Source organism: Pelophylax lessonae (assembly GCF_965119305.1).
Source record: "Pelophylax lessonae genome assembly, chromosome: 4".
NCBI lineage: Eukaryota > Metazoa > Chordata > Amphibia > Anura > Ranidae > Pelophylax > Pelophylax lessonae.
The window spans coordinates 426,615,084-426,640,878 of record NC_138771.1 but is presented as its reverse complement, the minus strand read 5'-3'; the positions used below and the strand labels follow the sequence as shown (position 1 = coordinate 426,640,878).

Here is a 25,795-nt window from a genome sequence, read left to right as displayed (position 1 = left end):
CTCGCTCATTCAGGTCTTTATGGATCTTGCTTTGTGCACTGGTCCAAATCATTTAGTGGGAGGGGGTTTATGGTGGGGGGGTTGGTCCCTTAGTTCCAGTGAAGGGAACTCTTAAGGCGCAACCATACCAAGACATTTTGGACAATTTCATGCTCCCAACTTTGTGGCAACAGTTTGGGGATGACCCCTTCCTGTTCCAACATAATTGCACACCAGTGCACAAAGCAAGGTCCATAAAGACATGGATGAGCGAGTTTGGGTTGGAGGAACTTTACTGGCCAGCAGGCGTACCAATACTTTCGACAATATAGTTTGCTTAAATCTCTATAGACTTTCACACAGGCCTTCAAAAAAGCATACATTTTTGGATCAGAATATCCAGAAATAAAAAAAAAAAAAAAAATGGCCAAACAATTACTATGATCTACAGTCCTGTATACATGCATTCCCCAATCCATTGGCTTAGATTAGGTAGGGTGGTGCATGAATTCCTATACAAGAACAGATTATATTTGGTTTAAAACATCGAAGTGACAGACTGGAGCGGGCCTGGTCCTCCGTGGCCAAATGCTCATTTAACACAGCCACTTTGGAGGCAGCAAATAAGGTGCGATTACGTTGGTATTGGGTTCCTACCCGCATTGCCCATGCCAATCTGTCCTCCGGTGACTGCTGTTTCCGGGGCTGTGGCCATCAGGTTTATGTAGTAGATACATGGTGAACGTGCCCCAGACCAGGGCTTGACAAATTTGCCTGAAATCTAGGAGCCAGCTAAAAAAGTTAGGAGCCAGTTTTTTTTTTTTTTTAAACTAACAACTAAGCTTTATTTAATAAAACAGATACTAAATTTACACATAAATACGACTAGAACCTCACTCTCCTCTATAGCGCAATTGGATGGAAACAGACTGTCTGTCTCTTTCCATCCGATACCATCTGATCCGATCCACGGGATGGATAGAAAATAGAACCACCATCCGTCTGTTTTTGGCGGACAGGATCAGATGGCGGCAGATTACTGCTCCATAGAGGAGAATGAAGGGTCTGATCAGGTCTGCCTGAAAAACTGACAGGCGGACCTGATCAGATAGCCCGTGTGAACGGGGCCTTCGAAGGGCTGTGGCATGGCGACGAGGAAAAAAAAATAAATAAATAAATTATTTATACATTACTCCATATATTACTCCTGGCCACCACAAGAGGGTGCCAGTTCCCCATTGGAAGCCTCTCTCATCTCACAGAAGAAGGCCGAAAAGCCGGGGCCTCAATTTTTGGACGGCACGGAAGTCCGTGCACTCGGGGAGGAGGTGGGGGCGCAAAAGGGACAGGACACCTCCTGCAGGGCACCCCAGGCGCCAGGTCGCTAATTCTAGTCGCAAATGCGACCTGGCGCCCGGGGTTTGTCGAGCCCTGCCCCAGACTAATTTGTTTCTGGTCCCGTGTATTTGGCCTCCTATTTACTTTGTTTCACCTCCCTATAGCAAAAGAAGCCAGGCCTTTTCACCCATCAGCAGAGGCTTGCTTCTTACCTATTTTTGTCAGCCAAAAGAACAACTGCCCAAGCCTGGAAAAAAAAACATCTGCATGTGTCCTCTTTTAGCACCACCTTTCTGCCTAATTTTCTCCTGATTTCCAAGCTGCCTCTCCTCTCAGACCTGTACAGGCTGGCTGTATTTGGCACCACTGTATGGATATTGGCGGGGCCAGGGGATGACCCACTGGTTTGGGGAACCTTCTCAGGACCCCTTGGCCCTGGTGGCCTTTTGAAACCGGCCTGTTTTCTGCTGCTGTGTTAGCTCTCATTTTCTCCTTTATGTTCACATTGCCTATTTTGGCTGTTTTTATAAGCCAAGTTGTGTGATAAGTTGTCAATGTTGGCTCCTGCGTGGGCGTAAATATAGCACGTTGATTACTTTTTAAACGCAAATAAAAATTATTAAAAACAGAAAACATTGAAGTGTTGCAACATAATTATCCCCTGGACTAAAGCCATAATTTTGTGACGGTTGCCAGCCAGATGATTTGAAGGAAAATGAAAAAAAAAAAAAAACAACCTTAGTTTGTAAGACCATGTAGTGGCCTGTAGCTCCAGCAAACCTTGGAAAGCCATTTTGCTCTTGGCCACTCCAAAGTCACTGGCAATAATAAATATTTATGACACCTGCGCGCTTAATAGCATGCTCCCTGCTGCCATGTGACAGTAGTGCAGAGACTTGACAATTGACCTCTTATGACCCAAGTATTACATTATGGGGAGGCAAATGGCATGTCGCAGGATCCCACATAAATACCCACCATTGATATTCAGCGTCTACAGCTATCCATATTGCTGTGATGTAGGATGTAACTTGCCAGGCATGCTGCTTCAATCTCTTCTTACCGTGGAAGTTTAGATCTGTGCAATATTGTGCTGCTCCCAAGTCATGATAAGCTGTATGTTTAACCTCCCTGGCGGTATGATTCTGTCAGGAATTACATACCAAAAGCGGTTCTTTTCATGGAAATTTGGCGTTATGTATTATAGGCCTACAATTCTTAGTAATTACTGACTTAAACCTGACCAAAACAAGAGTCTAGTAGACATCCCAGATGTGATAAATTTGAAACACAAACGCATGAATTATAATCGAATCAATAATATAATTTTATTATTTAATATATATAATAAAATTATATTATTGATTAGATTATAATTCATGATTATATATATATATATATATATATATATATATATATATATATATATACACATACACATACATACACACACATACATACACACACACACACATATATATGTGTAATATACAACGCATGAATTATAATTGAATCAATAATATATATAAATAAAATGTGTTATGTGCAACGTTTTTTTTTTTTTTTTTTTTTTAATTTCCCTCCCTAGTTCCGCTCCCATGCAGCATTGCTGCTGCAGGGAACGGAACTAGGAAGCGATCAGACCGACGGTGGACGGAGGAGCGGCGGGACTCTCGGCTGGCGATCTCAGCAATGAGAGATCATCGCTGGATCGCCAGGATAAGGTAAGAGACACCGCTGCGCTCTCTGCCTATCCACCCCGAGCGTGACTCGGGGTTACCGATCCTGCAATGAAAAATCCACCCCAAGTCACGCACGGGATTACCGCCTAGGAGGTTAAGGCAGTCCTATATGCACAGACAAATCTCTCTTCAAAAGCATGTAGTGAAAAATCTGCACTAGTCTAGTTTGCTAGAGTGTGTAATGTGTGGTGTTTATGTCACTTTTCCACAGCCCTGGCTGTACTGATCCGGTGTCTCAAAAGGAACGTTAAAAGATGTCAAAAGAAGAAGAATCAGGATTTGGTAAATCAAAGTACACTCCTAATGTTATGGCACTATTAAAAAAAAAAAATAATTAATTGGTTCAACTCTGCCTACACTCATTCAGCTCTGTAAAATTGGGTCATTCCTACCACACAAAAAACATAGCATGACTTTTATCTTTGGAAAATGGAAACACGGGCACCAAAGAAAGTATTTTTTACACCCTTGCATATACCGGTTAAAAAAAAAAAAAATGAATCAATGGCATTTTACTTTATATGTTTGGTTAGCCACAGCACAAAATCTGGGCAGCCATTTGTACCCTGAAGATATTGAGCATACATCAAAAAGAACCATATTTAGGAGTAATGGTAATGAAGCATCTCAACAATATGACCAATTTCAAGGCATACACAGAGGCTTATGAATATTGTTGTGGCTCAATAAATGTCTGCTTGACTGTGTATAGGCAATAAGTGCTCTTAAAGTAGAGCCATAAAGCTTGATGGACCCTGTAAAATGTGTTCACCTCTTCTCGCAGTTCCTTCATTCGCTCCTCAAAGTCGTAGTCCTTTTGTTTTTCCTCCATTTTTTTCTTGTTTACTTCAAATCGTTTTTTAACTTGATCAAGTGTAGAACGCTCTACTCTCATGGACATCCCCAAGTTCCGTTGATCTGAAAGGCAAGAATCATTGCAAAATCAATAACAGTTTAGGTGTCTCTTGGTTTTTAAATCCTGGACGTGTCTGCCCAGCAACGCACTACAACATTCTACGGAGCGATTTAGCTGAAGGGCATTCTATCCGTCTGAAGTCCAGAGAATTAATGGCAGGGACAGATTTAATTTACAGGAGAACGTGCAGAATTAATGCTAGAGACGAGTAGAAAGGACAAATGTTGCATCAACACAAGACCCCTTCCCAGACTCGACACCGCAAAATGACTTGTAATGAATAGAGACATTAAGAAATATCACACGTGCATAACAGGGCACACTCAAACAACCATTTGCTTTGATCACCGTTTAGTGGTTGCCGGAAAAAAACAATTCATTCTTTTTGTCATGATGACCCATTCCGATAAACCATGCTCTGAATAATTAAAACCTGTTCATTTTGTCACAATCACAGCAAGAAAAGAGGCCAGCTATACATAGCAATGCAATGGTCTGAGCTTAAATAGGGATAATTAGTCCAATGCAAACGTTAGGGCCCTACTAGTTAACAATGCCTAGAAAAAGTATTCACATCCCTTCAAAATTTGATATATTTTGTCATGTTACAACAAAAAAATGTAAATGTATTATTGGGATTTTATGTTATAGATCAACACAAAGTGGCACATAAATTGTGAAGTTGAAGGAAAATAATAAATGGTTTTCACAATGGTGTACAAATAAATATTTTAAAAGTGTGGCGTGCATTTGTATTCAGCCTCCTTTACTCTGAAACCCCTAATTAAAAACTATTGGAACCAATTGCCTTCAGAAGTCCCCTAATTAGTAAAAAGAGTCTACCTGTGTGTAATTTAACCTCAGTAGAATTACAGCTGTTTAATATATAAAATATAGATTTTTGACTTACTGTAAAATCCATTTCTCTGATGTTCATTGACGGACACAGCTCCTGATCTTCATTACCATTTGGTTTACTGCCCCCTACAGGAGTAGGACGCTTGGCAGAAAAAAAAATAAAAATCTGGCTACACCTATGGGCAGTCCCAGGGGGTATACTCCCTCTCCCTGCTATAGGTACTCAGTTTTGTTACAAGCAGTGTCAGAAGAATTACAACTCCAGAGGGGTGGGTGCTATATCCGTCAATGATCATCAGAGAAATGGATTTTACATTAAGTTAAAAAATCACATTTTCTCTTTCGTTAATTGACGGACACAGCTCCTGATCTTCATAACCATTGGGACGTCCCAAAGCAGTGTTAAACATGAGGGGTGGGAACAGCAAAAAAATTCCCAAGGCTAAACAGTAGCCAACACATCCACTTTTAAAAAATGTTGTGAAAGTGTGCACCGACGACCAGGTGGCCGCCTTACAAACCTGCGTCACTGAGGCCTGATGACGAAAGGACCAGAAGGCACTAAGCGCCCGAGTGGAGTGCGCCTCAACAGGGAAAGGAGGAACCTGATCCTTGATGGAATCCCCCGTTGAGAAAAACGGACTCCGTCCGACGGACAGTGTGTGAAAGGGGCCTTAGCGATAAATTGGAATCTACTTTTAACAAATGCTATTTTGCGACCCCACACCTGCCCGGAAACATGATCTGGATAACACTAGGCTTGAATTTGATTTATTTCTTACTGAAACGGCTGACAAAAAAAATTCGTAGAGCTAGACACCACTTCTATCTTAAATCTAATAAGCCCCATACCCTTTTGGCACGCATGCTAAATAAAGCTCACAATGCCTCTAAAACATATCAAACTTAAGATTGCGGACAATTCCTATTCTAGCAATCCTGTTAAAATTCTAGCTAACTTTAGATCTCGTCTTGCTGCCCTTTATAACTCCAGAGGTTCCATCGATCTTGACGGGGCAAATTCCCTTTTCTCTGACCTAAATCTTCCTACCATCCCTTCTCCACAACTAGATTTTTTAGATTCTCCCATTTCACAAGATGAAATATTAGGTTTCAACGATTTGATAGCTGCTAATAAAAGACCGGGTCCAGATGGGTTTTCTACATTATATTACCAAACGTTTTCCTCTACTTTGACTCCTCTTTTGGCTAATGCTTTTAATTCCCTTCTATATGGTGCATCCTTTAGACGGGAATCTCTCACAGCCTCCATATGCATGACACCTAAACCTCATACTGATGACACTACCTGCTCTAACTACCATCCTATATCCCTCTTAAATTTGAATATTAAATCTTGGCAAAAATTCTAGCCTTAAGATTAAATAGTATTGTCGGAAAATGTATTCAGAGACCAAGTAGGTTTTATTCCTGGCCGTCAAGCAGGCGATAATATTCGTCAGGCGTTACTACTTTCCCACATTGCTAGAAAGACACATCCCCACTTGTTTCCCATCTTTAGACATTAAAAAAAGCTTTTGACTCGGTCTCCTGGTCTTACATGGATTTTGCCCTACGTAAATGGGATTTTGGCCCTCATTTTTTTTTTTTTTAACATGGGTGGCCCCCTTATACAATGAACCTAGAGCATACCGTATATACTCGAGTATAAGTCCACCCGAATATAAGCCGAGGCCCCTAATTTTACCAAAAAAAAGTGGGAAAACTTATTGACTCGAGTATAAGCCTAGGGTGGGAAATGCAGCAGCTACTGGACCCAACTGGACCACCACGAGACACAAAACAGGGGCTGCGGGCATGGTACAGGAGATGGCGCAGGACATGGTATAGGCATGGTACAGGCCATGGCACAGGAGATGGTACAGGCCATGGCACAGGAGATGGTACAGGCCATGGCACAGGAGATGCAGTGCTGCGGGCATGGTGCAGGACAATGCTAATGCGCTGCCGATGCTCGGGAAAGCCCGTATACACTCGTTCCCGGGCATGCGTCACATGCGTGGTGACACGTCAGCACCGGGCGGCGCCATTTTTAAAAAGACAGTGACTCGACTATAAGCCGAGGGGGGCATTTTCAGCATGAAAAAACATGCTGAAAATCTCAGCTTATACTGGAGTATATACGGTACATAAAATAAGCTGGATACAAATCTGAACTTTTTCCTGTGAAAAGGGGTACACGACAAGGTTGTCCCTTGTCGCCCCTACTTTTTTCCGTATTAATTGAATTGAACCACTCGCCCAACACATCAGACTAAACCCTTCTATCAAAAGGGATCAAATTGGGTGGCCATCACCACAAACTATGTTTGTTTACGGATGATGTTCCCCTATTTCTCTCTTCCCCTCATATCTCTGCACCCAACCAGATTCCTACTTTGCACGAATTTAGTAATATTTCAGGCCTACATGTGAACATTCATAAGTCTACTGCATTGAACATTTCCTTATCCACAGAAGAACTCCACTTGACCCAGTCCGCATTACCCTTTTCCTGGTCCTCACACCACCTTATCTTGGAATAAAACTTATAGCTGACATATCTAGTTTGTTTTCGGCCAACTACCCCCCCTTGCTGAAAAAGATTAATGATCTCTTTAAATATTGGACATCTCTTCCGCTCTCCTGGTTTGGAAGGATTGCAGTTATTAAAATGTTGATACTTCCTAAATTTCTGTATCTATTCAGATACCTTCCGATACCAATACCAGCTAATTTTCTACGTATTTTTCAACGGAAAACTTTGAATTTCACTTGGGGTGGTACTAGACCAAGGATAGTAGTAAGACTTTATTCCTTCCGAAAATTCGAGGTGGTTTAGGGTTCCCTAACTTTAATACCTACTATATAGCTGCTCAGATTGCAATGGTCACCAAATACCACGCAATACAGGAAATACCATTGTGGGTTGCTATTGAATCTACTGAAATTGGTCCTCTCTCGATCTCCAATCTTGTATGGCTAAAACCCAAATCTCGTTCACCTATTAGCAACCCTATTATCAAACACACACTTTCAATCTGGAGGCCGTATGGTGTTTTCATTCTGTCCCAAACACATAACCCTTTGCTCTCCTTTCTTGGAAATCCTTCCTTCTACCCAGCCTGGGTATCCCCGCCATCTTTCCGCAACTGGGTCACATCGGGACTAACTAGACTTTGCAATTTGGTCTCTGCATCCGATTTCATATCTTTTCTGGATTTAAGTGCTTCCACTTCTCTCCCTTCCTCTGAACTTTTTCGATTTTTACAAATTAAAAACTTTTCCCCACTTCCTTCTGGAACTGGCCCTCTGAATCAGCCTTCGCCATTTGAACGAGTTTGCTATAAAGAACCCACGTTAAGGGCCTTATTTTGCAAATATACTTGCAACTTCTTGTTAAACCTGAAGGACCACCTGATTATGTAGTAGAGCTGCGCGATTCTGGCCAAAATGAGAATCACGATTTTTTAGCTTGGAATAAAGATCACGATTCTCTGTGTAACAAAAAAAAAAAAAATTGGGATAACTTTACTGTTACATTTTTTTTTTTATTCATTAAAGTCTATTAATTGCGTTTGAAAGACTGCTGCGCAAATACAGTGACATAAAATATTACAACAATCGCCATTTTATTCTGTAGGGTCTCTGCTAAAAAAATATATAAAATGTTTGGGGGTTCTAAGTACTTTTCTAGCAAAAAAAAAATGATTTTAACTTGCAAGCAACAAGTGTCAGAAAAAGGTCTAGTCTTTAAGAGGTTAAACTTCCTTTCTCCCTGGCAGAGAGAAGGAAAAGATACAATGTAATCATTTTGTTTATAGTTACTGGGAGACTTGCTGATAGGCGTTTGCGGGAGGCTTTTTTTTTTCCCACAGCTGTTCTCTCTGCTTCCTATGCAAAGAATCGAGCATATGTCAGGTTTAGATCGTCAGGGGGGGTGAATCGAGATTGCGATTTTCATACGATTAATCGTGCAGCTCTATTATGTAGTAAAATAGGAATCTGATCTGGGTCGCACTTTGAATAACACAGAATGGTTGGATATATGGTCTAATACAAAATCCTCTTCCACCAACATTATTGCGTTAGAGGCTTCTTATAAAGTATTCATGCATTGGTATTTGGTGCCCTCCAGAATGGCTAAATTTGCACCACAACTCAGCACTCTGTTTTCGCGGCTGTTCGGAGGTTGGTACCCATTTTCACACCTGGTGGCTATGCCCGATTGTTTCCTCTTTTTGGAGAGAAGTCTTTCAACTAGCCTCTAAGCTGTTTGATATGCCACTACTGCCAGACCCAATGATTGCACTTTTAAATGCAAAACCAGACAGACATTCTTACACGCACTCAGTTTAAACTTCTTATGCAACCCTTAACAGCCGCTAAACAGACTATTGCCAAAGTATGGAAATCCTCTTCCTTAAACTTTTGTGAAACTTAACAACAACGAGTGAACATTTCCATGATACATGCCAAGATGTCAACCTTGGATAATGGCACTTTGAATAAATTCGACATTCTTTGGAAACCTTGGATTTCCAAGATGCTTCCCCCAGACTTCAATGAAGCGGTTTTACTTTCTTGGCAACATTCCTACAGGTCCCATTATATTGTTTCCTTATTCTGCCTTGCCTTATTCCGGATAATGATTTCCACTTCTTTTCTCTATCTTCCACTCTTTTTCCTTTCTGGCATTCTTGCCTACTGTTTTCTTCTCTTTCCCTCCATTTATTTTTTATTAATTGGTTTCTAGTAATCTTTCGATACAACAATTTACTTTCTCTACTAGATTTGAGTCCCCATTTATTTTGAACAATTGGATGACTATGTGCCATGCTATATTAGGCTGTTCTTCATATGTTCTATGAGATACTTTTATTAGTAAAGATATTAAATTTTTTCCAAGATCCTTTATTTGTGGAAGGTTCCCATTACCTGTTCTTCTGTGTCACATTGAACCCATTAGGGGTGACCAATAGGGAGGACACAAACACGCTATTCCTATTATTGCAGCCCCATTGACTTCCAATTCTACATTATTTATTATACATTAACTTTTCATTATCGCTCATTGACTCTCTCTATATCTTGTATACCATTTGCCCACTCTATATTTGGACTATCTTCTTTACATCTTTGTTGTATCTATTGTATGTACATAACTATAATAAAATACTTTGAACAAGAAAATGCCTAGTCTTTAAATGGTTAAGCCTAGTATAGTTCTAATATGCAAATCTTGACTTATTCAGAGAAAGTTTACAATTAGCCCGTACCTTCCAAGCGTACACAAACTCCTATTAAAGAATGAGGTTATCCATCATTTTAAGAACCAAAAAGGGAGTAGTGGGAGGCATGAGAGTATAGACCAGTGTTCAATAATCTCAGGAAAAATCAAGATTCGCATATTAGGGTGTCCTAGGATTCAGGTGTTCAGTGGTGACGGGGGCTTATAAGGATTTATATAAAATTCATTGAGGCAGTCACTTCGAAAGAACATGGTTGCAAAAAGAAAAAAAATCTGAAGTGTTCTCTGCACCCTATGTAAAATTTATAGGATTGAAAAAAAAAAAAAAAAAAAAAATGAACTGCCACAGAGGCATCATGAGTCATCAAAATTAGAGGCGTAACTGTTCAGGTGGTATGTGACCATATGTCTCCAATTAACTTTTAATTTGCTTATCTTTAGCACAACATAAAATTCAAGATCAAGGCAAGCAACAGGTAAGCCAGATGTTTTACCAGGTTTTCGGTCTGAGCGGTGGCTGTGAAAAGTATAAACAGCCCAACCCTTTCAACTAACCACCCTGTTAAACGTGATTTTACATTCAATATTTTTGTCAAAATAATAAAAGTACAGATACAGGTGTTAAAGGCATAAATTGTACCACTATATGAAGCATAGTATCCTGATAGTTTACAATAGCCTCTGAAATGTAAAGGTGAATATCCCAGCTACATTACTGCCAGACTGGAGGGAACCAGATACCCTTGTGTTAGAACCATCTAGTTAGCCTCGATAAGAGACTTAGTATGCCTGGAGATGAACAGTTTTTTCAATTGTTAATCAGCGGAGTGTCATCAAGCTGTCATATGGCAACCTGCTTGATTCTCCCAGTTGCAGCCCCTATAGTATGGATTTTCCTTTCCGCTGACCTTTTGGATGTACCATTATTCATAGGAAATGAGGTATGGGAGGTCAGGTGAATGTCGTTTAACAGAATGAAAAAAAAAAGTAATCTTGTGATACTAAAGTTTTTAGTTTGTTGCATGTACAATGTGCCTAATCAGGGCTCCATTTTCGGGTGTCCCTTTAGGGCAGGGGTCTTCAACCTATGGCCCTCCAGTTGTTCAGGAACTACAATTCCCATCATGCCTAGTCATGTCTGTGAATGTCAGAGTTTTCCAATGCCTCATGGGATGTGTAGTTTCGCAACAGCTGGAGGGCCGTAGTTGAGGATCCCTGCTTTAGGGGGTGATAGCTCCCTATCCGATATAGGCCTTCATCAAGCCACCACTGAAAGATTTCAAATCTAGGCCTAACGTGAAAATGGGGTTATTAGGAAGAGTAGGGATGAGCTCAGGTATGTTTGGACACAAGTCTGTATCGACTTGAGCTATCCCGCCAGGAAGCGGTCACATGACAACCTTAACATTGGCCGGTGACAGCTTTCTGGCAGGATATCCAAGGTGAGTTTGGACCCATGTCAAACATGCCTGAGCTCATTCCTGTAAGGGCTCATTTACACTTGTGGTTTTGGAGAGAAGGTGTACAAACATACAGTTGAGCCATGTTTTTACTGCCCCCAACCACTCCTCAACCTGCAAAGGCCGCAGCAGGGAAGTGTACACATGCTCTCGAGTTATACCTCCTGTCAAAATTGGCAAGCACCACCGCCCACTGGATTTGACTAAGTGGGAGCAGTGCGTATTGCGGCATTCAGGCAGTTAAAACAGGCATAGAGGAACTGACATATGATCTCCTCTGACTGTCAAATGCCTCTGAAAAGTGATCTGAACATGGATCACCTTTCCAAGTAGTGGCAGTCCTTGCCACTAACATAAACGAACCCTAACCCTTCGGGAAGGGAGTGGACGGGAGATTTTAATTGCACATTCGTATGAGATTTAACCGATTATTAGTGGCTGCATAATCTTTTGGATAGTGTTAATAGTTAGAGCGCTTTGGTGAGGATTTTTTTTTTCATTTGCATCAGGAATGCTCTACAATGACACAGGAAAAAAAAAAAAAAAACACATTAAGTAAAAGTGAGGAAAGGTAAAACATCGGACAGTGTTATAATTGGTGGCCATACCTTGCTGTGAAAACCGCTCAATTTCTTGGATGGGTGTCACATGTTCTAGAAGTGGGCGAAAATTGTCCGCAAACAAAAACGTAACAAATAATCTATCCAAAACAAAAATACCTGCTGGGCTACAGTTAGGCTCTGTCTGGTAGACTCAAACCAAACACACACACTTTCACTGGTTTACAACAGCCTCTCTCAACTGGGGTGCCACGGCACCCTGGTTGAGAAAGTCATTAAGATCAGAGTGAGCTCCCACTGTTCTGCTGAATTGGCAGAAGGAAGGAGCAGCTTCACAAATGGGCTGGGTCATGCCACAACTGCTGTCAGAGGAGTCTGGATGAACAGGGATGCCAGGTACATGGGGATGATGGACATGCCATTTGATTTTTAGGGAGTGGCAAAGTCCTGACTGCCTGTGCAGAAGAAGATCTGCTGGATACAGAGAAGGCGAGTACAGGAGAGGCTGGAAAAGAGATCTGTTCTGCTTCCACAATTTAAGTACTAAAAATGTGCCAACTGATCCAATTCAGAACTTTAATTTACAGTTTCAGTTGCTTGGTAGACAGTGACTGGAGCCAAATGACATATCATAGAAAGTGTCCATCCATAGCTTGTGCAGATTACAAAAAAAAAAACCAAAAAAAAAAAAACCACATATGGTGTATCTAGCGCAAGCAGACTACAGTACATGTCAGCTACAGAGTGAAGTAGGGACCAAATTCTTAAAAAAAAAAAATATCAAACAGACCATGCATGTGTAACATCAGATTACTGGCACCACCAACAGAGATGGGATCAGTGATCTGGACTAGGTGAGGCTGTAAGACTGCAGAGCTCAGAGGTCACAGGCACAGACCGTGCCCAAGAAGCCTGCCCTGTATTCTCAAATGCAGGTTGCCCTTGGTTTGATCTTGAAGTAGATGTCTCCAGGTCTGACAGGTGAGGTACTGGTGCCCAGGTGTGGTAGGTGGCATGGTGGTGCCCAGGAATGGGTGTTAACTTTTAATCTTGATCTCTAATCCTGTATGATCAGAACTGCCTTTTGGAGCTCATTCATAGCGCTTTTCAGGGGCATTTGACTGGCGGTGAAGGGGCAATATGATGACCCCCCCAACCGCCTGTTTACCCTGCTAAAAATTAGCATTCGCTGTGCTGAAACCGGGTGCAGAGCATACAGTTGTGACGTGGCCCTATCCATCTTGAGGGTAGAATTCCTGCCATGGCCATAGCATGTATACAACCCTGGCTGCTGCCGCTGCATCTGAAGGGGGAGCATATGGGGGTAGTACAACTGCATGGTTTTATCGTCCCCCCCCCCCCCCCCCCCAACCAACCTCACGTGTTAACAAGCCCTTGGTTCACATCTGTGAAGCTGTGTGTTGTGTATAGGGCAGATTTTTAATTTCAATACAAGGAAAAGTCCCTGGAAAATACATTCCTTTTGTCAACGTGTGGGGGTAAGAATTAATAGAAAACCTGCGCATCTGCTAAAGAGCGAAACGGTGTGTTGCGATCTTGTGCATGTTCCCTGACCTGCAGTAATGTGATCCAAGGCCTTAGACTGGCCTGCCTTGAGACTAAACATACTTTTCAATGGCACCATCACCGTAATAAGGTTGAGAAACACAGGATTTAAAAACAGACCCAAAAAGGGAGCATATAGGAGAAGTCTGTTAGGGATTACAGATGCTGTAAAAAAAAAAAAAATAATAAAAAAAAAAATAATAAAAAAAAAAAAAAGGGTAAAGCATGGGTTCACCTTGAGATCCCTGCTTTCTTATTGCTAGAAAAATGTTAAGTGCCTGATTAACGTAAACTTGGGCAAGAAAAGGTGGGTCTACTGCCTATAGCTAGCAATCAGATGCCAGGTTTCATTTTCTTAAATATTAAAAGCATGTAAAATTGGATTGCTTGTACAGCCTATTTTTGGTTTCAGTGCCAACTCTCTGAAAAAGCTACTGAACTCCAAATTCCTCAATTCAACTTCTGTTCCTCAGCTAGAACGCCGCTTTTGCCTAGAAACCACCTGTTGGCAGATTTTTTTTATTTTTTATTTTTTTATTTATTAAAAGCACTGTACATGAAGTACAAAGCCAACTAAAATCTTGCACATTAATATAAGTGCAACCAAGGACATCTGAAAACTTTAATCCTGTATAGATATCCAATTTGGTTCATTAAGTTCTTCACAGAACTTTCAGACCCGAGGGGGAAAAGCCTAAGTACTTTATTAAACATAACACATCAGTTTCATTTCACAATAATCCTTCAAACCCTTATTCTATTACCCATTAAAAACTATAACTACACCAAAAAATACATTTTTTTAGTTCACATCTAATTCTACCTAACCAAAAACAATCCTGAACTTTCAAAAACAGAAAATTACATTTGTTTAGGAACTCTTTAAGGCCCCTTTCACACCTGTGAGACTTGTCCTGCAACTTGGTACTGGAAACTCGCATGACAAGTCGTACTCCATGATTTCCAATGAGTACCGTTCATATCTGTGCGACTTTAAGTTGCAACAACTTTAAAGTAGTCCTTGCACTACTTTTTTCCGACTTTGATGCGTTTTTGAGATCCATGGACTTAGGCATTACTTAAAGTCCAGTCAAAATTGTGTGACTTTTTAGATAGCACAAGTGTGAAAGGGACCCAATACAATGGCTGGAATTAACACCTCTGTGAAAGACAGAGGAGACTTTTTAGGTCTTTCCACTAAGGTCCTGTTCACACCTGAGGGTTTTTCAGCTCGTAAAACGCTCATCTCTAAAGTCTCAAAACGCCCAACAAGCAAAATCCTATTAATTTCACATATGACCGTTTTGTCACCTAAGCGAAACACCTGAAGCTCAAAAATGTACATGAGCTTTTTTGGCAGATTACAAGCATTTTTGTTAGATGTTAATCCCTGCGTAAAAAGATGCCCAAAAAAGACTCTAAAGTTAAAGTGACTGAATGAATGAAAATGTATTCAGTGCAAGATGCGAGTAAACTGGCTTTGAAGGTTATTGAACATGAAGGGAATGTTCTGTCAAATGGATTTCCTTTACGTAATAAACATGGGGGTTCCTTCTTTCAAATCCTCTTGTAAATAGCAACATTGTTTCAAACCAATCCAAAGGCTTACACCTGAGCGTATTGAAAACAATACGCTCAGGTGTGAATGGAGCCTAAAAACCAGCTGTGATAATGCCAACTGGACAGCCCGAAAACTGGTAGGAGACACGGAAGCAATGTTGTTCAAAATGCATTATGGAACATCCTCAGTCCATTGAGGGGACACCGCCAGACCCACTAAACCCCATTAGTAACAATACACATCTGTGTCTCACGTTACCAGCCCTCAAAGCTTCAGTCTAAAGCCTAGTACACACTAATAGATTTTTCACTCAGCCCAGTGGATTGAACGAAAAAAAAAAAAAAAAAAAAAAAAAAAAAAAAAAAAACCTGGCCACTCCAGTCAGAGCCACTGTACTAATGATCCGACATTAGTTTAGTACAGCATTCCATCTCCCCCCCGCTGAGCTGTTGTGTTCTGACAAGGGGGCGGCCACGCTGGTCAGCACTCTTGCTGACTGGGAGCTGGTCGGCTGCTGATTTTCCAGCATGCTCGTGCAACAGAAGCTGACCAAACTGCTGACATACACAGGCTGAATGTCAGACGGTTTTTTTATTGAACTGGCTGATGTCTCCCGACATTCGGCTCGTGTACTAGGCATAATTTAGTGTAATTAGGAAAGCAAGCAGATAGCCTCCTAGATAATAGGAACAGGCTAGCCACTCATTGTAAATAGTTTAGCTAGAGTATTTGGTAGAATACATGCAGTCCCCAAGTTATACATCTGACAAAATCCAATTGTCACAGAGATAGAAAGGGAGGTGAATGCGTCTGAATGGAGGCACAGACAGCAAAACAAACGTCACAGGGATGTTAAGGCGGAGTTCCACCCAAAAGTGGAACTTCCGCTCTTTCCCGCGGACCCCCACGGTAGCTTGAACTACTTGAAAGAGCCCCTTGAGAGAAAGCAAGAGCCACAAGAAAAAAAAAAAAAAGTTTTTTCAGGAAAATGCCTGAGGAAATGGTAAAAAATCCCCCCACAGTGTCAGTACTTGCGACCCGCTGCTCGGTGAATAAAATGGAGGAGATGTAGGAAGTGACCTCACACCCCTAGAGGCCTATGTCCTTGAGCCACAAAAAATATGGTGCCTATTGAAAATCAATGCGAAGAGTCACCGGTAAGATGGCCGCTGCCCTTACTAGATGTGTGCCCTTAGCCAAGATGGTGCCCGTTCGGTGCCAGGACAAGGCCCTAAAAATAGCTGCTGCCCACATACTGAGCTCAGCCACCCACCCTTATCCAAGATGACGGCCGCCAGGGAGGAAGGGAAACATACCAAGCCGGCCAGAAGGGGGATACCACCAGCCCTGCCATCCCCTAAGAGTGGACCCACAAACCCACCTAAAGATCCTAGTCCCAGGGACAAGGGGGTATTCGTACTCACCAGTCCAGAAAAGCGGGAGACCTCCCATCCTGAGTGGGGGTGCCGTCAGCCAAAGAGGGATGCTAGCAACTCTCGGCGTTCAGGAGTTGAGACACCCCCGGCGAAGATGCATCTCTGCAGGCTCGTTCCCATTCCGAGGGGTACTGTCTTTGCGAGGCATAGGCGCACCGCACCAGTAACCTGCAATGCTCGTTGGCATGCTGGGACTCCATAAGGATCTATATTATCCAGTGCAAGGCCCAGCTCTGCTGTCACTTGTAGTCCTCGAGGAAAAATCCCTGACTCACTAGTGATCGTGAGAGAAATAAAACACTATTTTCAGAAGAGAAAAACACATTTTGGGAAAAAAAGAAACCGAGACGCTAGGTCCCAGCAAGAAAAAGCTAGTCCTGACGCTAGGCAGCATTAAACTGAAGAACAGTGATATCTGGTTCAGGATAATGGCTGAGGGATGGCCCCCTAGAGGTGTGTCTAGGTATAAAAAGTTTTTCATTAAACCTTTTAAACTGCCTAGCTTGCTCCTGCAGAGGGCGTCATTACCCACTAGTGAAGGATGAATGGATGGGCGGCGACTGTCAGAGGACGTAAGAGAAAGAACAATTTGCAACTGTCTTCCAGGCCTTTCTCCAGTCCTCTAGATCTATTGGGGATTGGAGGTCCCGCTCCCATTAAGACATGTAGGAGAGATATGTTGGCATGCATGTTCAAAGAAAGTCTTTTGAAATGGATAGGTGAACGTGCGGCGCAGGGCAGCAATCCAGCGTTTTAGTTGGAGAAAGCAAGTGCTCCCCGGCTGGGGCCCCGTGTGTCTCCTGAATGGTATCACAAGATGCAAAGGAGCAGGAAGAGAGAAAGTCTTGGACCCGCATAAAGCCCCAGGACAGCCCCCATGAGAACGCCTGGGGTTCCGACAAGCCAGGCGGAAAGATGGGGGTTATGTGTGATGGGAAGCAGCAGTAAAAAAAGACATCAAATCCCACGAGTAACTAACAGAATCCCATACCCTTAAACTGTGAAGCATTAAGGGGCTCAAGGAGGGGGGGGGGGGTGGCGTGACTTATAGGGAAGCCAAAGCAAGGCCTTTATTGAATGTGGGTCACAATTAGGAAGTTCAAGAAACACCCAAAAAGGACATCCGAGACCGCATGAAGCACAGTCCGTGAAAAGATCTGTGCCGCTGCGTAGTATCTGGAAATAATTGGGACCCCCAAGTCCCCTTGTAGCCTACGAACATGGAGGGTGGGTCTAGGAACTCTGAATCAGATTCTGAAAAAGGCAAATGAAAAGGGGGGCACTCGCACTGGTAATGTGTGGAAATAGTATAGGACCTTAGGGAGGATCGTCATTTTGAACCACAGAGATCCTCCCAATCCAGGAGAGAGGATATTGCCAGGAGTGCATAAGGGAGGATAAAGTGCACAACAAAGGGTAATAGTTAGCAGAAAACAGGGAAGAGTAGGAAGATGTAAATTTAATCCCTAGATAATTAATCAAGTGGGGCGCCCAGCAGTTTGGGAAATGTTCTTGAAGATGTTCCACAACTTCGGTGGAAAGAATTGCATTCAGTGCCGTTGTCTTCAAACAAATTCATCCACAGACCCAAGAAGGCCGAAAAACAGGTATGAGCTGCAAACTGGGAAGTGAGATAAGCAGGTTGGTCAGGACCAAGACAGCATCATCTGCAAAAAAGTTAAGTCTTATAAGGTCTAACTCCTGATGTGTCCACATTGGCCCTGATTGCAGCACCCAAAAGGTCCTAATACCAGAATAAAAAGCGCCGGAGAGGACATCCCTGACCTCAGACACACTTCCTCCTGAATCTACGACAGGATGGAGAGAAAAGCAGGAAGTGACCTCTGCACAGCTAAAGGAAATGACCACACAGGTAGTGATGTCACCTGAAAAAGAGAAACACTGCCGAGTATAGCACCAGGGCTACACAAAAGATGGGACGCCCATAGAAAACAATAGGAAGGTGCAGGGAAAATGGCTGCCCCATACAAGTCTATGGGGAAAAAAACTCATTACCCACACCTAAGATTGCGGCGCCCACAGCGCATCACGCGGCAAGGGACCGACCCATGAAGGCCTCAGGAACCACAACAGGGACCAGCAAGCCCAAAGTACCAAGTCACCTCCCCCCCACAGGGACAGGGAGAGGGAAGGACACACAGACCGGGTACAGGGCAGACCAGGGGGATCTCTTGGGAGGCACAAATCCCATTATACCCAGGGAAGAGACCGCATCCCCTTAAGGCTAGCAGGGACAAGGGGGGTACATTTTTTCACCATACCATGAACCGGGTTGGCTTCGCTCCGGGCAGGCTGCCTCCCACCCGAAGTGGGGGTGCTGCCAGCCAATGGGTACGCTGCGATTTAGGGCGTTCCAGGTCGATGTGTCCCGGCGAGGAATCCGCTCGCAGTCTGGCCCCCCTCTGGACCAGGGGGCATTGTCGTGGCTAGGCCTAGGTCAGAACTATAACCTGCTCACGCTTGTAGGCCAGACTGGGGGGACCATAAGGATCTAGATTATCCAGTGCGAAGCCCCAGCCGGCCATCGTTGCTTGTAGATCGCCAGGAAAATTCTTCCCTGAACACTAGCTAGCGAGTAAAGATAAGAAAAAGAAAATATTCTGAAAAGAATAAAAAAAAAAAAAAGAGACCGGAGTCCCAGCTGGAAACTTAGGTCCTACTACTTCTCTAGGCAGAAAAACTGATGTGCTGGATTGTGCATTGGGGGTTTATGCCAAGAGGGACAGCCCCCTGGGCATGTGTATTCAAATTTTACTGCCTAGACTACTCCCGATGGGAGGAGCATAAACCCACTCCTAAACACTCAAACACACAAACACACACAAACCCATGGAGATGAGGCTGCGTGTATCGATGAACAAGAGAAATACCTTTTCTCATCAGCAGTAAAAAAAAAAAAAAAAAAAAAAAGTCTTGGGACTTCTATCAGTGTCAGGTCGGTTAAAGCATGGAGGAGGAGTTTTCATTCCCCTCTGACTGTTCTTTGAGGCTGCATGACCCCTGACTTTTTCTGAACAGTGCTGATTGGTCCTTTGCTGATCACATGCACCCTCCCGAGATAGATATACATCTATAGAGAGAGATCATTTTAAATATATATATATATATATATATATATATATATATATATATATATATATATATATATATATATATATATATACATACACATATACACACACACACACACACACAAACAAAAAAAAACTAAAAAAAAAAAAAAAAAAAGAAACACACACCACCACACACACACAGACCAAACTGAGCATGTGCAGAGTGACTCCAAAGGCTCGGTCTTATCCTTATCAGGAGATTGATTGGGGACACTGGGATAAGGTGAGGGTCACAGAAGATAGGATCAAACAGACTTTTTACCCAATGCGCAAGATTAACTCCTTAGGTTCCACAGTGAATATAACAAGCATGCTTTACTGCATATACAGACTGATTTTACTGTTGTGGGTTTAGTAACACTTAACCACAATGTGATTACATGCAGTAACTACATCCCAGTACTGGTACGTGAAGAAGCCTTACTGGAAAAAAAAAGAAAAAACTAAATTTGAAGATCTGAATTTCTTAAATTGTTTGCACCTTTTAAAATACTGGCAATTCACAAACAAAAAAAAATATATATGAAATATATATGAAAAGGTTTTTTTGATGAAATAAAAAAAAAAAAAAAAAAGTAGCCATCAATATGAAACTGAGAATCAGCATCTCAAAGTAGAAATGCAGGACCATTCAGTATCAGCAACTCACTGTGACTAAACCTTTAGACATCACAGACATGATTGACACATTGACTGCAGGCTCTAGAGAAGAAGCACATTGTTAAATAACGCCAGATTGATTGCTGAGAACAACCAATGCCTGCTCCCCCAGATAAAGAGCAGCACATTTATTATAAAGTACAGACGTCAAAGGAAAATGTCAAAGCGTCCATTCTCTTCTGTTAGGACATCACTAGTCAAGCACCACAAAGGCGCTCATTAGTGCCATACAGAGCAGGCACATTCGACATATGTAGCCATTTTCCGTATGCTAATTAGGTATACACATCAAAATGCTTAATTACTAATACTGTAAGGAGACAGGGTATACACTGCTCATAATGCAAGGCATCAGGTTCAAATGAGTAGGAAGGAGTCGGCAAGAGTGATAACACTATACAATCCAATTAACCTACCAGCATGTCTTTGGAGTGTGGGAGGAAACCGGAGTACCTGGAGGAAACCCACGCAGGCACAGGGAGAACATGCAAACTGCAGGCAGGTAGTGTCATGGTTGGGATTTGAACCAGCGACCCTCTTTCTGCTAGGTGAAAGTGCTAACCACTACACCACTGTGCCGCCCTGGTCATGGAAAAGCAGGTGAGTTTTCCTGGTGGAGAACATCAGTGGCGGATTGATGCACGTTGAAAAATTGTTTGCATAGCACGCTGGCACTTTTCAAAGAAGTTTTGCAAACTCTGTTGTTCAAGTGTTGAGGATTAGTCATGAACTATTATAGCACTTTTATTATATGCACAGCACTGTGACACTTTTTTAAAGGACTTGAGAATTGGTTGGACACATTTTCAGACTTTTTTAAAATAAGCATTAATTTTTTTTTGTTTTTTTGTATTATTCTAGGAAAAAACACGTCTGCTTGTTAATTACTGACATTAAAAGATCAGCGTTGTATAATTAGGGTGAAGAATACTGAATGGTCCTTACGTTTAGGGATTGACCGCTGCTTTACCCGACATTCATCCCAGCGCTGGTTTTATTTATCTCGTTATCAGGTCCAAATGATCTCAGCTATAGGCTATGATAAACATTAGAGTGCTCTGTTCGCTTGAAAGAAATAAAAACCAAAATCTAGGCAAGGTGCTTCTTCATCTTTACCTTTCATCAGAAACTTAGCTTATTACCCTTTATGTATCAGGGACGAAATGTCTATATCCATTTGGGGGAACAGTCTACCAAGAGTTTTGCACTCCTCTGACTGCTCCCAATATCATGCAATCCCATGTTATCAACTTAAAGTGTAAACTCCAAGAATGTTCTCTTACTTGCTCCCTTACGGCATGGTCAATCTGCCATTGGAAGTACTTTGTTATATGTTCGACAAGTGGAAATAGTTGCTTAGGACAAGTGTATTCCAGGCAGGACAAAAACCCCCCCCCCCCCCCCCCCCCCACACACACACACACACTTCTCTATCCATGCTTCCCCCCCGACCCCATTATACTTAACAGCTTCCATACAGAGCAGTTAGACACCCTTCCTGCCCAGACCAATTTTCAGCTTTCAGCACTCTCACACTTTGAATGACAATTGCTCAGTCATGCTACACTATAACCAAACAAAATTTTTATCATTTTTTTCACACAAATAGAGCTTTCTTTTGGTGGTATTTGATCACAACTGGGGTTTTTTTTTTTCGCGATATATGCAAAAAAAGAGCAAAAATTTTGAAAAAAAAACACTTTTTTTTAGTTTCAATTATGAAATTTTGCAAAAAATAAATTTTTCTTCATACATTTGGGCCAAAATGTATACTGCTACATGTCTCTGGTAAAATTAACCCAAATTAGTGTATATTATTTAGTCTGTGTGAAAGTTATTGAGTCTAGAATCTATGGTACCAATTACTGAAAATTGATCACACCAGATGTACTGACTGCCTATCTCCTTTCTTGAGGCCCTGAAATGTCAGGACAGTACAAATACCGACCAAATGACCCCTTTTTGTAAAGTAGACAGTCCAAGGTATTTAGTAAGAGGCATGGTGAGTTTTTTGAAGTTGTAATTTTTTCCCACAATTCTTGGGAAAATGAAGAAAAAAATTTTTTTTTCTTTTTCCCACAAAGTTGTCAATTTATAAGCTATTTCTAACACATAGCATGTACACAGCAAAAATTACACCCAAAAATACATTCTGCTACTCCTTCCGAGTATGGCGATACCACATGTGTGAGACTTTTACACAGCCTGGCCACAAAAAGAGACTCCACGTCCAAGAAGCACATTCAGGCATTCTAGGAGCATAAATACACATAAAACTTTCTTACTACCTATCACACTTTTCAAGGCCCTAGAGCACCAATACAATGGAAAAGTCCACAAAATGACCCCATTTTGGAAAGCAAACACTCCAACGTATATTCTATGAGGCATTATGGGTCGTTTGAACATATCATTTTTTTCCACAGGTTTTTGGAAAATGTGGGAAAAAAATGAAAACTTTTTTTTTTTACACAAAGTTGTCAATTTATAGGATATTCCTAACACATAGCATGTACACAGCAAAAATGACACCCCAAAATACATTCTGCCACTCCTCCTGAGTATGGCAATACCACATGTGTGAGACTTTCACAGCCTAGCCATATAGAGGGGCCGAACATCCAAGGAGCATCATCATGCATCCTAGCCACTTGCCTAGGCCCATTTTTGACATTTGGTATTTACAAGCTAAAATCAGTTGTTTTGCTAGAAAACTGCTTAGAACCCCCAAACATTATATATTTTTTTTTAGCAGAGACCCTAGAGAATAAAATGGAGATTATTGCACTATTTTTTATCACACCGTATTTGCGTAGCGGTCTTCCAAACGCAATTTTTTTGGAAAAAATTCACTTTTTTTAATTAAAAAATAAGAAACCAGTAAAGTTAGCCCAATTTTTTTCCATAATGTGAAAGATAATGTTACGCCGAGTAAATAGATACCCAACATGTCATGTTTCAAAATTGCGCACGCTCACGGAATGGTGACAAACTTTGGTACTTAAAAATCCCCATAGGCGACAATTTAAAAATTTCTACAGGTTGCCATTTTTGAGTTACAGAGGAGGTCTAGGGCTCAAATTATTCCCCTTGCTCTAACGATCGCGGCGATACCTCACATGTGTGGTTTGAACACCGTTTACATATGTGGGCGGGGTTTCTGTATGCATTCGCTTCTGCGCGCGAGCTAACGGGGACAGGGCGCTTTAATTTTTTTTTTTTTTTACTATTTATTTTATTATTTTTTATTTTTACACCGTTTAAAAAAAAAAAAAAAAATTGATCATTTTTATTTCTATTAAAAGAAATGTAAATATTCCTCGTAATAGAAATAGGCACGACAGGACCTCTTTTTTGTGAGATCTGGGTCAAAAAGTCCTCAGATCTCACAAGTACACTAAAAGATAGAAAAAAAAAAAAATAATAATAATTATAATATAAAATGAAAAAAAAAAAAAAAAAAAAAAGGACCTTTAAACCGGTTGCTAGGCAACAACATTTTCCGTAGCTCCGGTCCTCCAAGACCATAGAGTCAAGTGAGGGCAAGCTTGCCCTCACTCGACATCCTGTCTGTGAGGATTCGGGACCGGATCGTTTTCCCCGCTGCCGGCGGGTCCGGTAAGCGGGGAAAGGGACCGGAACGCGTCGGGAGGGGGGGGGGGGCGCCTCTTCCGCCATCCCGGAAGGGTGATCCCACGGCGAATCCGCCGCTGGGACCACCCTTATCGGAAAGCCAACCGTCCACCGTTTAAAAAAATACCGGGGTTATGGCAGCTATCTGCTACCATAACACCGGTATTTAGGTTTAAACGGAGGACGTATATAAACCTTTTTGGACTTGGACATGGTGGCTGTATGAAGGGTGACAGGTACTCGGGTACTTTGTTGGGCAGGTGACAGGTACTCTGGTACTGATGAGCAGGTGGCAGGTACTCGGGTACTCCGATAGGCAGGTGACAGGCAGGTGATAGGTACTGATGAGTAGTACTCACTGACTGATAGGTGATAGGTGATACTGTACTGATGGGTACTGATGATCAGTACTGATACGTGATAGGTACTGATGAGTAGTGATGGGTACTGATGAGCAGGCGGCAAGTACTTGGGTACTTCAGGCGTCAGGTACTCTGATGAGCAGGTGGAAGGTACTCGGGTACTCTGATGGGTAGGTGACAGGTACTCGGGTACTCTGATGACGGGTACTCCGTTGACAGGTACTCAAAGTACCCGAGTACCTGTCATCAGAGTACCCGAGTACCTGTCATCAGAGTACCCGAGTACCCGTCATCAGAGTACCCGAGTACCCGTCATCAGAGTACCCGAGTACCCGTCATCAGAGTACCCGAGTACCCGTCATCAGAGTACCCGAGTACCCGTCATCAGAGTACCCGAGTACCCGTCATCAGAGTACCCGAGTACCCGTCATCAGAGTACCCGAGTACCCGTCATCAGAGTACCCGAGTACCCGTCATCAGAGTACCCGAGTACCTGTCATCAGAGTACCCGAATACCTGTCACCAGCCCATCAGAGTACCCGAGTACCTGTCATCTGAGTACCTGATGACAGGTACTCGGGTACTTTGATGGGCTAGTGACAGGTGCTCTTTATTGGGGGGGGGGGGGCAATCAGTGTGTTTGGGGTGCACTGTACTTGGTAACTAGCTGTTACCACAAACTCCTCCTCACACAGGATCAGTGTGTGAGGAGGAGAACACGGTGACAGCTAGTTACCGTGTTCTCTGTTGACATTTGTGACCGGCTGTGATTGGACACAGCCGGTCACGTGGTAAAGAGCCAATTTCATTGGCTCTTTACCTAGATCGGGGATCGACTCTGTCCGAGGGACGAGCCTCGTCCCCGATCGCTGCTCTGCGCGCCCCCGGGGGCGCGCATTGCAGAGAGAACGAGCGGCTCGTGCTGGAGCCGCTCATGTGATCGGCTGTGATTGACACAGCCGATCACGTGGTAAACAGCCAATTTCTATTGGCTGTTTACCTTGATCAGTGATGGGCTATGTCCGAGGGACGAGCCTCATCCCTGATCGCGCCGCCGGGGGCGCGCAGTAGCAGCTAGAACGGGCCGACGTCATATGACGGCGGCCCGGATCTAGACAAGCACTTTGCCGACGTCATTTTACACGACTCGGTAAGGAAGTGGTTAACTAAGCTGATCTTGATCCAGAACTGTGCCCATGAGCAGCCGCTGTCTCCTACCTCACAGGGCAAATTGATAGCAGTGGAAGTCATTGGCTCCTGCTGCTGTCAATCTAATAATATGAGGGGAGTAGGACGGGACCAAGAACCGCTAAGGGGGAAGGCAGCACAGCTCTGAATT

At 42.6% G+C, this 25,795-nt stretch overlaps 1 protein-coding gene across 1 annotated transcript in view; it reads right to left on the bottom strand.

Annotated features, from left to right (window-relative positions):
• Window positions 1–25,795, bottom strand: part of ZMAT2 (zinc finger matrin-type 2) — a 94,098-nt gene that overhangs the window by 10,807 nt on the left and 57,496 nt on the right. Inside the window, exon 5 of the mRNA XM_082254107.1 lies at window positions 3,832–3,977. Within this exon, the coding sequence (XP_082110233.1) occupies window positions 3,832–3,977 (146 nt within the window). The remainder of the gene's footprint in view (window positions 1–3,831; window positions 3,978–25,795) is intronic.